This window comes from Abramis brama (assembly GCF_963993115.1).
Source record: "Abramis brama genome assembly, chromosome: 3".
Lineage (NCBI taxonomy): Eukaryota > Metazoa > Chordata > Actinopteri > Cypriniformes > Leuciscidae > Abramis > Abramis brama.
Genome location: NC_139965.1, coordinates 40,364,101 through 40,380,786, shown reverse-complemented (window position 1 = coordinate 40,380,786; position 16,686 = coordinate 40,364,101). Strand labels below are relative to the sequence as shown.

General features: G+C 35.9%; 1 protein-coding gene across 2 annotated transcripts in view; it reads right to left on the bottom strand.

Annotated features, from left to right (window-relative positions):
• Window positions 1-16,686, bottom strand: part of arap2 (ArfGAP with RhoGAP domain, ankyrin repeat and PH domain 2) — a 106,600-nt gene that overhangs the window by 40,943 nt on the left and 48,971 nt on the right. For both annotated transcript variants that reach the window (XM_084108155.1, XM_084108156.1), the window contains exons 10-14: window positions 15,442-15,548; window positions 7,300-7,499; window positions 4,109-4,194; window positions 3,851-4,033; window positions 1,232-1,406 (exon numbers count right to left, since the gene is read on the bottom strand). In XM_084108155.1, the coding sequence (XP_083964281.1) occupies window positions 1,232-1,406; window positions 3,851-4,033; window positions 4,109-4,194; window positions 7,300-7,499; window positions 15,442-15,548 (751 nt within the window). The remainder of the gene's footprint in view (window positions 1-1,231; window positions 1,407-3,850; window positions 4,034-4,108; window positions 4,195-7,299; window positions 7,500-15,441; window positions 15,549-16,686) is intronic.

Sequence of the window (16,686 nt, the reverse complement as noted above, 5' to 3'; positions counted from 1 at the left end):
TTGCTTAATTAGGATCGTTGGCGCACTTCCTGTAAAAGCCCCAAATGAGCAATGTAACGACACACACAGACAATCTACAGCTAATTATAGACACGTTCAGGGGCAATGCCGTCTTGGGGCAGGGGTGTGTGTGTGTGTGTGTGTGTGTGTGTATTAAAGTCCTCCAATAGCCTGTGTGAAATGGCAATTGTGATGAAAATTTGACTGCGAGTACCAGTTAGAATTCCCCATTCAGTACAGACGGTGTGTATTTAAATGTAAAGCAGGAAACCAATAAAACGGCTTTAAAGTACATTGTTATTTATGATCTAACACTACCATTCAAAAGTATCGGGTCAGTAAGATTTTAATTCAGTTCAATTAATACTTTTATTCAGCAAGGATGCATTGAATTGAAGTAACAAATAAGGACATTTATAATGATACAAAAATAAGTGCAGTTTTTTTTTTTTTTTTTTACTTTCTATTCATTCAATAATCCTAAAAAAAAAAATCAGTTTCCACAAAAATATTTAGCAGCACAACCGATTTCTACATTGATAAATGACATGAAAGGTTTCTTGAGCATAAAAAGCATTTTTTTTAAATCTTTAAAAAACAAAGGTTTCATGCATATTTGATATGTTCAATGCTTCTATAACTTCAGCCCCTTTTCCATTTAAACATCTTTGTGAAAAAACCCTAACAGTTAACTTTGCGAGATAATGTCCATGCTATGTAGTCAGGCAAAAAAAAAAAAAAAAACATAAAAAAACTTGAAATACTGACCAGTTTACTAATTTGTGTTTGACTAGTTCTACTAAATTACAGTAAAAACAGTAATACTGTGAAATTTTATTACAATTTAAAATAACCATTTTCTATTTTAATATATTAAAATGTAATTTATTCCTGTGATGGCAAAGCTGAACTTTCAGCATCATTACTCCTGTCTTCAGTGTCACATGATCCTTCAGAAATCATTTTAATATGATGATTTGCTGCTCAAGAAACATCTCTTATTATCAATGTTGAAAAACAGAGGTTAAAAAAAACAGCATTTGTTTGAAACAGAATTTTTTTTGGAACATTATAAAGGTTTTTACTGTTATTTTTGGTCAATTTACTTTCCTTGCTGAATAAAACTATTAATTTCTTTAATAATAATAAATAAAAAAAACTTATTTCACAGGATTTTTGCAAAGGACAGTGCTCTGAACACATCATGATGAAGTGACACACAAACACAAACCTGAGTGCTTGTTGTGGTAGAGGAACTCCATCTGCAGCCTCTGGCTTGCTTTTTGAGCCAGTAGATATGGAGTGGAGTGCTCAGGGTCGCCCGTCGCACACATCACATCCGCCCCACTGAAAACAAGGGCCATGGTCTGCAGGACATCAGGGTGAACCACTGCAGCACACAGGGCCTTCACACACACACAGGGGAGTGGAACAAAATCACAACTGAGCATCAGTGATAGGAAGAGCACAGCAGCACTTTCAGGCACACAAAGACTACACTGAAACTGACAGCATATGATGAATTAACTAACAACATTGTCAAAAGTACCGCTCCTTTGCGGCTATAAGAAAGGAACATTTGTTGCGTGCGGTTTTATAATCCTGGTATGGAATAACATTGACAGGAAACGGGGCATCCAAAGAAAGAATGCAGTCAGTCCAATTAAAAAGAGATGGAGGGGGAAAGAGTCAATAAATACAATAGTGTGTGTCTCTGAGAGAGTAAGAGAGAGAGAGAGAGAGTTGGCAGGAGTAATTCAGTCGAACACTGCTTTCATCTAAAACAGTACGATCTAGCCAAGCTATCGATCCCCCTCAAACAAGCTAGATCCGCTGGAGAACAAGGACACTGAGACAGTAAACCACACACACACACACACACACGTGCTCCAACGCGGATACCTGCAGCAGTAATAATAAGAACATAATAAGAAATGTTTCTTGAGCAGCAAATCAGCATATTAGAATGATTTCTGAAGAATCATGTGACACTGAATCCTGGAGAAATGGCTACTGAAAATGCAACTTTGCCATCAGTAGAGTATGTTATTAGCATAACAATTTGAGTGAAAAGATGAACTGAATTTTTTTTATATCAGAATATCTTAGTATTTGATTTGTCTCTCTTTTTGCAATAACAGCAGCACTCAAGCTGCATAAACTCCGCAAGTTTATGTTAAACCTGATGATCATGTTCTCCAGAATGATCACAGATGTATGTCCAAATAGTCACATGATCAGCTTCACTCGTTTACTTGATTTGTGACATAATTAATAAAGGACATTTTATGCTTTTTTGTTTTATATTTATTTGTTTAACATTGTTCAAGAAACATATAATCACCAGTTCCCTTTCATTTAGCATCTGGGTGACCTTAAAATGTTCTTCCAATGACATAAACCCTAAGGGTGTCCCTTAGTCCCTTACATGTTCTCTAGGTCACATTTGCTGAAGAGACTTTCTCTGGAGGTCACTGATTCTAATTGGTGTTGTGGACTATAATCTATTTTTTTAAGATAGTTATTATATATAGTTTACATACAGTTATTATATATAGTATGTATATATATATATATATACATGCATACATACATACCTGTACACAGCTGCTGTATAAAAGCTTACAATTTCTATGTGTGCACACATAAACATCACTTTTTCTGTTTTCACTGATTTTCAACATTCATTTTTTAGTTTTCTATCATACTGAATAAACTATATTTTCCATCTGCTAAATCTTTAACACCATCTGCTAAAGGTTTAAACACAAACCTTTTAACATATTTAAAATATTTATTACCATATTAATTAGTATGCTTATTAAAACATTTAACTTTGGCTGGTACCAACAATGTGGTGATTCAGGTTTTTATTTTTATTTTTTTTGTAGGCCAAACCCAACCCACAAAGAACTTTTTTGGAATTGTTGCTTTATCTCATGAACTCAAAACCACTGCCTGTCAGGATGACTCTACTGCTTGAAACTTCAGGCTGAACAAAAGTATCAGAAAAGAACTAAAATAAAAACTTAAAAGACATATATCACATCAGGGCTTAAACAAAAACTTTTGAGTACAGGGAGGATTTTTCTGGAACATTTTGTTTGTGTCTATCCCAGATGTATCCTTCCATTTATAATCTAATCTCACCTCCGTATGTACCTTCACTATATTCTTTATCTCCCTCTCTTTGTCTCTCTCTGACACACACGCAATCATATAACTTTTTCAGAAGAACCCCTGAAAACTCCCCAGTGCTGCTCTCATCTCACACACGCCTAATCCACAGCTCCAATCCTCTCTCCCCTTCTCGTTTCCTCTCTTTTGCCCCCCTCTCCGGAAAACAAAAGCAGGCTTGATCTGTGTTACTGCTGACGGTGAGGAAAAACAGCATCTTCTGGCTTAGGAAAGAGTAATGCGGACAAACTCAGTAGGAACAATAAACACACACACACATAACATTATGATGAATTATGCACAGGAAATCCTGTTAACTCATAACACATCCATTATCATCTGTTCAATTTCTTTAACGTCCTGTTTTTTGTTTTCCGACTGTAATTTTAAAGAACTTGCATTGTATTTGCAGTATTTTGTGCTAAGCGAAAAGATTCAAAGTAGAATCTTATCATGGTTAACATATCCCTGGCAGCCTGTTCTGAAGAGCCAGTTACCATGGTAACCTTAATTTACACCTGGGTTACCAGGTGAGCTAGAGCAACAACAGATGTACAGACACACGCACAAAACCACCAACACCTCGAGGCCTAATGGGCCTTTTAATGAGGTAGAAAAAAAATAACACCAAGTCAAAGGGCCAACGTTAGCGCACAAACTCTCTCACACAAACCTTGTTGAGTTCCTCCTGAGTGTTTAGACCTTCCAGAACTTTCTTGAATTTCCTCTTTTTGTACTTCCTGCTAATAAAGGATGCGCGCTGCTCCGTAGATGACTGCTTGCAAAGCTCATTCTCTGGGGGAATATTTGCTGCCCAGAAGCTGTTTGAATTTTTATTCCCAACCTCTAAAAACAGCTAAAAAGAGAAACAAAGTCAGGAAAATATATTGCAGGGTAAAAAAAAAAAAAAACGGCCATGAAAGATCTGCACCTCAATGAGCTCGTTGGTCCATATGCTGCTGTCTAGCTTCATACTGCGGACCTTCGAGATGCCAGGACCCAGGAATCGATGCTGACCTGGAAACAGACATGGATCTGAACTATTCACATCTAAAACAGACAATGTTAAAGGGGTCATGAACTGGAACATCAAAATCTCCTTAATATTTACACATATACTGTAAGAGGTTACGCTACACTAACACATACTCCCGTTTAAAAATATGAGTTGTTGTTTTCCACGCTTCTGAAATGCCATAGTTCATAATCGGCCCATTCGTGACACCATGATTTTCCTTTAAGTGCCCCTCAGCATATTATGTAAATCAAGGTGGTGTGCTCTGAACAACTCATGTCTTTTCATCAATCACACAAGCAATATTGCTGTTGAGTCAGATTACTGGAAACAATCAGACTATTGGAAAAGCATAGCTGAAGTTTATTTTTAAAGACTTGCCTGAGTGATTGAACGAGAATGTTTGTCTGTCTCATTTCACAAAGGACACTTTTCTTAACTACGTTCAACATGCTGCTGTTTTTTATAAATATCTTGAATTGAAAGCAATGACAGTGCCAAGTATTTTGTCCTCAGAGGCAATCGTCATGGCTGCATTGTTTCATTTTAATTTGACTCGGGGCTCAAGAATATACAGGCATCAAAACACGCGTCACACATGCTGTGGAGGAGTGTGAGGATATGGTGTGATGAAGTTTGCCAATCGCAGCAGTGGCCGTTAACTCGTGTTTCATCCCTTGAAATGAAGTGTTTGTGAGGGAGAGTGAAAATCTGTACAAATATTTAAACTTTTTTTGTTAGCTAACTTCATAAGCTAACCTCCAGAAACATAATATAAAGATCTGAAAGTGCATTTCACAGCCCCTTTAATTAAATGGTCAATTACAGTACAGTATGTAAAACTAACATGTACAGATGCTAAAACTTCTTGTTAACTTAAGCTGTCCTGCTTAACCTTAAAAATAAGTATGACTTCACACTAAATGGTATAAAGCAACGACTCGTATGACACGGATACAGACAGAGTCACACTCATTATAAATTTCATCGTATCCGTTCCAGGCACTCTTTTCTCCAGCCTGCCACAGCTATAATTGCAAATGAAAGCCGCGAAAAAGCCATTAATTGCTAATGAATCATAAGTAATTAATTGTGTTTGTTGGTCTGCTCTGCGCATATATTTCGCTGAACTCCAGGCACTGTCGTAGTTGTTGTTTATGCAAGAAACAGATGAATTAAACATGGCAGGGAGAAACACATATTTGAATATGGAGTGTGTGATTTTCCGGCATAATTAGCAACATTTTAGAGTACCAGTTTGCCATCAAAGATCATTAGAGAGCCGACAGGACTAAAGATGCTTTGTGTACATGTGCGTGTGTGTGTATTAAGGACACTCGCTAAGGGTTTTATAGTGCCATTTAAGAAAACGTCCAAGACATGAAACGTTTGCGTCGACAAAATCTTATTAAAAGCATCAAAAGAAAATAAAAACCATCAGAAAGGTGGAGAAATTTCTCTGTTACTTTATTTGAAACTATTAAAAAGAAAGGAAGAGTGGAAAATGTGCATACCTAGAGTTTCTATGGTAACCACAGTCTAACTTGAGGAATGTCTCTAATCACAGAGTTCGATTTAAAAGAGCTTATTGCAATTACACGTGTAAAGAAACAGACAAACCTGAATAAATGTCACACAGCCAGAGATGTTGATTGATATCGGAGTGTGTTAGAGGATGAGAGACGGGGTAAAAAAAGACAGAAGTGAATGAGAAAAAAAAAAGAGAAAAAAAAGTGGCGGGAACGTTAGATAAGTATTACAAATGTGAAGATGGATCATGAGAAAGAGAAATCACATCACCTGTCTCTCTCTTTCACACTCTCTGTCTCCGACCAAAGACAATTCGCTCTCATTTAATCGTTAGCCGTTCGTTATATTCCCAGTATCGCACTTTCACTCGCCTAATTGTCAGCGGTAGAAGCGCAGCTAATTAAAGTGTCTGTGCCACAGATTCCATGAAGGCTGTGGTGCACATTTAGGGAAAGTGTCTCCCCACTCGATGGCTTATTTAGCAGCCATTTGCACACAGCCAGTGTTTCCCTCTATATCGTGATCTAATGCAACATTAAATGACTGCATATCTGAAATAATGAGTTAATGTATGGTGTCAGAGGGTGGTCAGAATAATCTAAGCAAAGACAATTATATCAGGAAAAAGAGCCGAGGAACAGAGGAGAGATGGAGTAAGATTGAGATTAAATATATTCAGTGGATAAGGCAAGATTCAGCAGTGGCATACTGTATAAATATGCGTGTGTATGTGGTACCTTACTATACTAAAAAAAAAAAGTGCAAAAAAATGCTATGAAGAGTATTTAGTCTGTGACTGTAAAGTACAACAAAGGGGCAAATATAAATATTTAAGTAATTTTCTATGATGTAACACTATTTCCTAAATCACACGTGTTGTGACAAGTTTATATTGACAAGCAATTTGTATGGTCACAACCAGTGAGAAGATATTTAATATTTACTGTCCAATTAAACTACCATTCAAAAGTCTGGGGTCAGGAAGACTTTCAAAGAAATCTCTTATGCTACAAATAGAGTAAAACAGTAATATTGTGAAATATTATTACAATTTAAAATAAAATAACTCTTCTTTTTTAATATATTACAAAATGTAATTTATTCCTGTTATCAAAGCTGAATTTTCAGCATCATTACTCCAGTCTTCAGTGTCACATAATCCTTCAGAAATCATTCTAATATGCTGATTGGCGCTCAATAAATATTTTTTTGTGGGAACTGTCAAATATTTTTGGTAACAATTTCAAAGTCTTTACTGTTCAATTTAGTGTTTTGGCTGAATAAAACTATTAATTTATATTAATTGGTAGTGTACATGGAGTGAAATTTTGGACCTATGAGATTTTCACAGTGGGTGGAACTACACAGTGCAATACTGTAGAAACCAAGTGACCTTTTACTGCTTGATGCTTTAGAACACTGTGTGTGTGTGTGTGTGTGTGTGTGTGTGTGTGTGTGTGTGTGTGTGTGTGTGTGTGTGTGTGTGTGTGTGTGTGTTTAATGCATTGTGTGTTTCATGTTCCATTGTTCTTGTGTTTGTTCTTGATCTTTTCTTTGTGTTCATAATTGCTTCTCACCAGCACAATTCTTGCAGATGACCACACACAGGTTGACGGAGGCCCATTCCGGCTCAGGGGCCTGGCAATCGGCACACTTCCTGTTGGACTTGTTGAACCAAACCTTCTCCAGCACCTCGTAATTGCACAACGTTTCTACGATGGACTCCTGAACTGCCTCTATCCATTCCTCTCGCTCACGCTCCGACTCCACTGTGAAACTGACACAAATGATACAAAATTCTCACATATACTTTATCAGGTTGACTACACATTCAGTATTACAGTACATGATTTAAAATCCCCCTGTGGTGAAAATCAAGTTTTAATGTTCTTTATGTGTCTATGTGGTGTTTTTAATGTGCTTTAAGACAAGCTATGTGCAAATTCATCAGTCAACACCATTGCTGAGTATTTTCTCCTTAAAACTGCAGTTTACCAAAGGCCGTCTCATAAACGCTGTTTGAAATCGCCCCTGTTCTCTATGTCACAAACATGTTGTAACCAATCCTGTCAACGTGTGGGCGGGCTTTAGCATATCATCATTACTATGCTGCGACACAGGGGAGTCTCAAGAGAAGCCATGTTATCTTGGTATATTTTCCTATTGGTTTGAAAAATCAGGTACATTTAGCAATATAGCGGGTGAATTAATATGTATATGATGTATATTACAATGTTATGATGAACTATATGCCTTTTTCCAATGACGTTCCAAGTTGTTCAAAGCGTTTCTAAAAATACTGATTTTTAGAAGGCAGCTGTCTGACTCTGAGATGGTGAATAGGAACATAGTTTGTGTAACATTAGCAACACATTATTAGCTGTTTTGATAATGTAGTCAAGCCAAATGATAATCATATCAATTACCATTATGTGTCCGACGTAGAGAGCAATACATAAAAACAATTTACCATTCTGATACATCAACTTGTAGATAATATAAATTCACTCTTCCACTTCTTCTGAATCAGTTTCTGGTTTTAACACATATGGCTGAATCAAACCAGTATTTGCCATCATGTACAGTTTACTACAGTAAAGTTGACCGAGTGGATCAGATATTCTCATTTCATTTTTTTATTTCACACACGTCATATTAAAGACAAATACAAAATTGCAGTAGTTATAGTTATAGGATGATTATTGTGTGAAAAGGGGGAACCCCAAACAAGCTATTAAAAGCTTTTAATAGGGGGCCCAATACCAACATACAACAAATAAATAACATACAAAAAAAAAATAGATAAAATAAATAGACTAAATCCATAGACACAAATAAATAATATAATAAATACAACAAGACACAACAAACAGACAATCCCAGCACAAGTATAATACTGAAGTATTCAAATGGTGTATGTTAATAGCATTTTTACCTTAAGATGTTTCTTAAAAGCGGAGATAGAATGCAAAAGTTTAAGATTTTCCTCAAGCTCGTTCCAAATCTGCGGACCTCTACAGACTACACTCAGGCTCGTACATTTCAATCGTCTTATTTTTCCAGTAATTAAATGTTTTTCCCTTGTATGATGTGTATGCTGGGGTCGACTGATTGGGACAAGTTCACACAATCGGTAATTTAGCTTATGGACAACCTGAAATATCGTACAGGCATTATGAAAAGCATTATATTCTGTAAGTCTTAATAAACCAAGGCGATAAAACAAAGGACGCGAAGGGGTATTTTGCTCAGACCACGTTAATACCCTAATAATTTTTTTCTGTAAAGATTGTATTTTTATCAAGTAACTAGTAAAAGTGTTACACCATATAACGTTACAATAATTTAAATGTGACTCAAACAAGGTTTTATATAAGATGACAAGTGCTGACTGTGGGAGAAAATGTCTTACTTTGAAAAATAGTCCAACGTATTTTGATAATTTGTTTACTAACTGATCAATATGATATTTAAATTGTAGACATTCATCAATAAAGACTCTGAGCTGGTGTGAGTGAGTGGAGGCGGGAACTAATATGCATATTCACGGATCCGCATATACTAAATGAAGCAAGGGTGTAGAGCTACATTCAAGCTATTTTAAGGCATGAAGAAATTACTGACTACATGAGGACTTTAAAATGCATACAGTATATGGCTACATTCACACTGCAGACAAAAGTGGCCCGAATAAGATTTTTGTGAATCAGCTCTGATTTTTTTATAACAATGTGAACAGCTCAAACCACATGGAATCTGATCTTTTCAATTCTGATTTGGGCCACTTCCATATGTGGTTCTAAATTAGGCTACGTTCACACTGCGAGCCACAATTCCGCTTTATTGCTTGTATTTATTTTTGTATTGCTGAAGAATTTTTTTTGTATTGCTGTTCACATTGTTCTTTTAAATGGGGCCAATATCAGATTCCAGTGTGAACAGATCATGGTCCTGGACAGACCCGTATGCGCAAAAGAACAATAAAAAGACATCACGAAGCATGCTGTCATACGGAAGCAAACACGGAGGACATTAAAGTAAGTGATTACACGTTTATTTATAGTATGATCTGCCAGGCAATATAAAAAACAAAGACAAGGATGCAACAAAAAGAAAGAGTTTTTAAACATTTAAGATACAAGCCCTCATGTTTTGCTTGTATATAGAGCTGCCACTGTATGTGACACACTGTACGTATTACTGTACTTATGAGTTATGACACATCACTGTCCTTCCACTGACTACCCTTCGCTAGTGTCTTGATAACGTTGGGTATGTAAAACCTTTCAAGTGACTCCCATGAGCGTAGAAATGTGACAAATGTTGCTCTAAAGTTACGTAAAAGTTGCATGAATTCCGATATGACTGTTCAGACTGAGGTCGCATTGCAAAACATCTGACCTATATCGGATTTGGTGCAACATACGGTAGTTGCACAAATCGGAATTAAAAAGATCAGATTCCATTTGGTTTGTGTGCTGTTCACACTGTCATGAAACAGATCTGAGTCACGTGAGCAAAAGAATCAGATTTGGGCCACATTTAACTGCAGTCTGAACATAGCCTCAGATACAGGTCAGAATGTTTTGCAATGCAACCTCAGTCTGAACAATCATACCGGAATTCATGTGCCTTTTTTTTTTTTTTTTTACACATCACTCCAAATATTCTACATACCGATAGTTCTTTGAATAAAAAAAGACAGCAGCAACGTTAGTCAGTGGAGTGATGCTGAGCTGTTATTCTCATAAGTATTATGGTGACAGCCTTATAAAATAAAACTTGAGGAAAAACTGTATGAGAAAAACGTTGCTCTCTTTCTTTTTTTTCTCTTTTGCCTGCGCACAAATTGGCTGGCTTCCGCTAGGCACATAACCTAATAAATGAACGCGTAAATACTGACTTCAGTAACCAATGTGCTGCGTGCCGTCATTAAATTCGTTCTTGAGGGTCAGTTCAGGACGGTAACCAGTTCACACTTGAATCTGATATTGGCCACATTTAAAAGATAATGGTGAACAGGCGAACAAAACAATCAGACTTGAGCAATAAATCAGAATTGAGCATTAAGGCATGCAGTGTGGACGTAGCCTTAATGTGCACAAAAGTGCCAGTAAAGCTTTGCAATCATTTGCAACTGATATATATCTCTGAAAAGTGTGTAGTAACATTTACCGCTGTTATGAGATAATCCAGTCATTTCAATAGAAATCCATGGAATCAGGAATTTTGAGTGAGGGCAAATGATTGCCCTACACAGATTTTGAATCGGGTTAATTTGGTCAGACAACCCAGACAGCAACACAGTGTCGGTCCAGATCCGGCCCACATCTGGGCCGTGTGGAATCAACATGTGTACCAGATGTGGGTCGGATCCGGGCCAATACTATGTTGCTGTCTGGGAAGAGACAATTGAGCTTTTTTTCATGGACATTAAAGGTACAGCAACCTGTATGACTGATTTTCTTCTGTGGAACAGAAAAGAGATGAGAAATTCTAAAGACTATGGCTCTTGGCCACTCTTTTGAATGGAGACTAAAGCTTTTTATAAAAGTATCAGAAATATAGTCCATACAAATAAAAATTCAAACTTCACAAATCAAACTGGTCCAGTTCTGCAATGTTTACATCTCACTGAAGGGAATCATGATTTCAGAAGAGTTGGATTAGAGCGCACAAGTTATATGTGAAACCTCTACCACAAAACCAGTCTTATGTGTCATTTTTTTTTTATTGAGATTTATACATCACATGAAAGCTGAATACATAATCTTTCCATTGATGTATGGTTTGTTAGGATAGGACAATATTTGGCCGAGATACAACTATTTGAAAATCTGGAATCTGAGGGTACAAAAAATCGAAATATTGAGAAAATTGCCTTTAAAGTTGTCCATTTCTATTGGCGATAGTGCTGCATCCATTCACAAAAATGTTTTATATATTTAAGGTGGGAAATTTACAAAATATCTTCATGGAACATGATCTTTACTTAATATCCTAATGATTTTTGGCATAAAAGAAAAATCTATAATTTTGACCCATACAATGTTTTGTTGGCTATTGCCACAAATATTCCCGTGCAACATAAGACTGGTTTTGTGATCCAGGGTCACATATAGACCATTTAAATAGACCATTTATAAACTTGCAAGCTTCAGTCCCCATTCACTGTGATTGCATGGAAAAGAGAGATTAGCACATTTCTCAGAATTTCTTATTTTTTGTTCCACAGACGCAAGACCTAAAGGTTTGGATGAGTAAATGAATGATAGAATCCACATTGCAGGGTAAACTATACTTTTAATCTGGTATTGTCAAATTTTAAGATGAGGCCTGAAATCCCTAACAAACAGCTCTCTAAGCACTGACTCAAATATGGGGAGTCTGTGTATGTGTAAATAAAATATGTTATGATATATACAATACAGAGTATTTATTATAATTATTTTTATAATAATTGTGTTATTAAAAATAATATCCAAAGTTATACTAGTTAAATTTCATCCTGACCAAAAACCCAACTCAGGTCAAGTAGCAGACAAATAACAATGGCGAACACCCCTTTTTAAACGTTCATTATAGCATTATGATTGGCAGTGATGAGGCAGTGCAGCCTAATTGTAAAAACCAGCAATAGCTCTGAATCTGCTTTCCATTTCCATTATGACCCCCTCTGCACCCATTATTTTAAATGAGCACAGAGACCTTGATATGTCATTTCTGAGAAAAAATTCCAATTATTTTGCCAACAACTAATACTAAATAGTCAGCCAGCCTCACATCGCTCAACGTTTAGAACGCAACTACAAACAGATCAATATCCTGTCCTGTCCACAAAAACAAAGATAAAAGATAAAGAGCAAAAATCTTTAACAGTGCAGAGTGCGCACCAGCCAAAGAAAGAGAGCGATAACTTTTCATTGTTTGTTGTGTTTCTTTTTTTTTAGCCAGGGAACTGCATCAGCCATAAAAGGATCATTAAAAAACAAACACGAAAACATCTCATCGATTAGGCCTCCGCAAATGGCTGCTTTGTTGGAAACATCAGCTTGCGTGGGGTCACAGGTGAGCGATGCCTGTACTGTACAGCTGTTATAACAGAGCTGATGTTTATAAAGAAAAAAAGAACAAGAGAGGAAGAAAAAACAGATCAATACTGAGTGTGCTTCAGATGAATAGTATCAGAGTGGCAGGACAGTCATAATGAGAGAATGGCTGCTAGAAAATAACACAGCAGGCAACAAACTCTGGAAAAAAAAAATTATACTAAAAAGGCTCAAAAAGGAGAAATCGACGGAGTTTCCTCTGCCTTTAATAAATCTCACACTGTCCACCTATGAAAGCATTCAATTCCATTATACACAGGCAAAAAAGTTTCAACGGTTTGACACTAATCTTTTTGTGAACTTCAACGGTTTAATCCATATTCTATTTTGGTTGGTGCAATCACTAATACTAAGAAGTAAGAATGCTCTAATGAATCAAGCCAAAAGTTTCACCTCTCATGGAAATTTTTTTACAAACTAGATATTGGGAGGAGATATGTAAGAGAACTATAATAGTAATTAGAAAGGTTTCTGTGGGTTTAGCTAAAACAATTCAGGAACAAAACAATACAGTTCCAGATCCAGTTGTGAGAAAAGTTTATAAATACTATGAATACATTCTAGTATTTCTGCAGGAATTGCTCAGAAAAATGTATTTTTCATAGCTATTTTCTATAAGGTATAAATGTATTTTCATCTTTGTTTTTGTGATATGATTAAATGATAAATAAGCCATAGATATTTCTCACTTAAAAAAAATGTATGTGATTTGAACAGTAAATAAATATTCTAACAATAAATTCAAGTTGGCATGAAACAGAAGTTGCGATCATCTTTTCTTACCTATTGTGACATTTATCCAAGTGAAAAAGCTTCTTTCAAAGAAGAGTGGGACTTGATTTTGTCCATCAAGAATTGATTGGATCATTGGATCAGTGTGGTTTGCTATTGAGTGCATTAGTGCCCATCCCCTTTTTTAGAAGCGTTGGTTCCAGAAGTATTTTTCCATTCACTTCTCCTATAGGGATTTTTTTTTTTAAAAAGTCTAAAAAAAGAACCAAACCAACCAACTACAAGGTGAATCATAATATTACAAACTTTGATTTGAAAAATAGAAAGCTACAAGACTGTGTACTTAACGGCTATAGTGAGAGGAAAGAACTACAAATATGAAACTATTCATTCAAAAAAGTTGATTATATATATAACAAATATATTGTATTGCAAAAACACACATACATAAGTATTTTGAGAGCGAAGGAAAGCAAACTCAATTACGTTATTTGAGGTGTTTCATGGGAGTGGGTGAGCGAGCTAATGAGTTCTTTGCATTTAGTTTCGACTCTTATTGGTGGAATATTTTGTACAGCATCATGGGTAATGTATTATTCCACAGTAAATTCCACTGTTAAACAATTATTTAAAAAAAAAAAAAAAAAAGTTAAAATAATGTGGGCTGATTGCTTCAAAAGAAGCAAATACCATTAACAACCTCATAGCTCACAGTAGGACTATATTTAACGGTTTATAAGTTAACTGCCAAAAAAAAAGCATGTGTTAAACCAGACGCTAATTTGTGCTGCTCCTGGTAGCGTTGGTCATTATGGAAATGATCCGCAGCATCCGTGTTCATTAATTTGCTCGTTGTCAGTAAATCATGCGCAAAAGTTTCGTCTCCCATCAGCGATTTTATGGGATTGCGCTCTCACGCTAATTTGCCCTGTTTAGTAAATCTGGCCATTAATATTCTTTCTATGTTGTTTGAGGACTCTTCAGCATGTTCTTGAACTTAGGATTGAAGGATGCCCAATCTAAGGTAATGTAGAGATGGTGAGAATTTCGTCCATAACTCTGGGGACTCAAAACATCCTTTCATAATTCCTCCAAGACTTAAGTGCTTCAACAACTCTTTTTCTAAGTTTTCTAAGTAAATCTCTTTTGATCCACCCATGCTGCACTTCAACACAAATAGTTGTGAAGAGCAGATCAACAAAAGTTTTTAAATGGCATGATAAGTCAATCCCACACTTAAACATATATAGTACAATATGACTATGCTCAAACAATAGTGAGTTGCCTTGCTGTATAATGTCTACATGCAACTCTGTTAACGTTTATTCAAAAATAGCTCTACTCATCAAAACACGCTCAAGAGACTCAACTAATGCTCTTAGTTGATTCCAACATCATCTGACATGAGCATTGCTATGTCTTAATATAAAAAAAGAAATAAAAGCACAACATTGATATGCACAAAATTGTAAGATACAGCACATGCAACTATGCAATGTTTTTGCGTAATTTCTCTAAGAGTTTATTTTCCAAATAACCAGATTATGAAATATGAAAAAGATTATGTAATCAGAAACTCTTTTTGAACTCATAATCTGAAGGCATTTGTGTAAATAAATTTATAATTACACTAAGAACACTTAATCCTCCAAGTCTAACCTTGAGTGAAGCTTTGATGTTTTTTTTTTGTTTTTTTTTGTTTTTAAGCATAAAGTGATATTAAGGAAGTCCAGGTAGAGGCTTAACTCTGTTTGGAGGTCATCTGCAATCTGTTTAAAACCATCTACTGTTCAATTTATGCTAATATTGTATTTTGATAAGAGATGTTCTTACTCTCTGGCCTTATGCTAATACAGTTATAATATCTTAGTAGTTTACCAGAAGGATTTGAAAGGTGTAGTGATCTCAAATCCTTTCCTCTCAACCGGTTTCACACACGCAGCCGTCAGGTCCACTGCAGCGATGGCCAGCCCTGCATTAAAATCCTGTGAACAACCAGCATAATATCAAAATAAGATCTTTATAAAACACTACATTTTTCATATCCACATATATGATCAGGAACAAAAATAAAGAAATAAACATATTACAGCAAATGAAGCAGATAAGCCACTGCCATAATGAACAATCCAACATATTCACAAGCTGAAGCTAACTATAAAATGCAAGGAAACTGTTGTGTGAGAATGGTCAAGGAGAGCACAGAACAGACACAGAGCTCACTGGAGGGTGAATACCTGCTGATTCATTGATCAGCGTCTGAATCAAGAACAAGCAGAAAATACACAACACAACAAACTTTACCGAATACTTCAAGGACAACAGCAATATAAAGACCTCAAGGGGACAAGAAGAAAGGAGATGACAACAGTCTAAGGCTACTGTATCGACAGTACTGTATCTCAAGACATTACTTATACAAGTATGAAGTGTGGGTAGCCATTTTTATTTTATATATATTTTTTCAGTCCAGTTATTGTTTATTATTTAAGTCCTGGGCCACTTCAAGACGCCCAAAAAAAAAAGAACGTATTTTTTAAAGAAACTTATTTAATTTTGTAAGATTAAAGGCTCATTTACACCAAGGACGATAACGATAACAATAATGATACAGATATGGTTCTAAAAATCATTCTAATTATAAAATAAAGTCCACATCACAACTATAATGATAATGGCACAGAGAAACAATATCGTTGGAATCACTTTCAGAGCAATTTTTTCCAGCTGATGAATGATAAAAACATTGACAGTCAATCATCCTATCAGAATCCACCCTGCTTTAAAGAGCTCAAGCATTTAAAGCGGCAGACGACAAACCTGCGAGCACAGAGCGTTAACGTTCGTTGTTGTGGATGCTAATATAGTTATCATTAATTATCTTCATTGTTATCGCTCTTGGTGTGATCGGGCCTTAAGACATGTTAGCCTAGTTTTCTTTGAGGTTTTGCAAGGGGACCCTTTTAAGTGAACCAAGCCAAAATCGCAAATAGCAACTTGACAGCAGAGTGGAAGAGATCAGCATTTGGCATTTTCGATAATGACTTCATTTGTGATTTGAGTGTCATGAAAGCCAGTTGATGACACAATTTTCACTATAAAGCAAATGATCTGTGAAAGGTG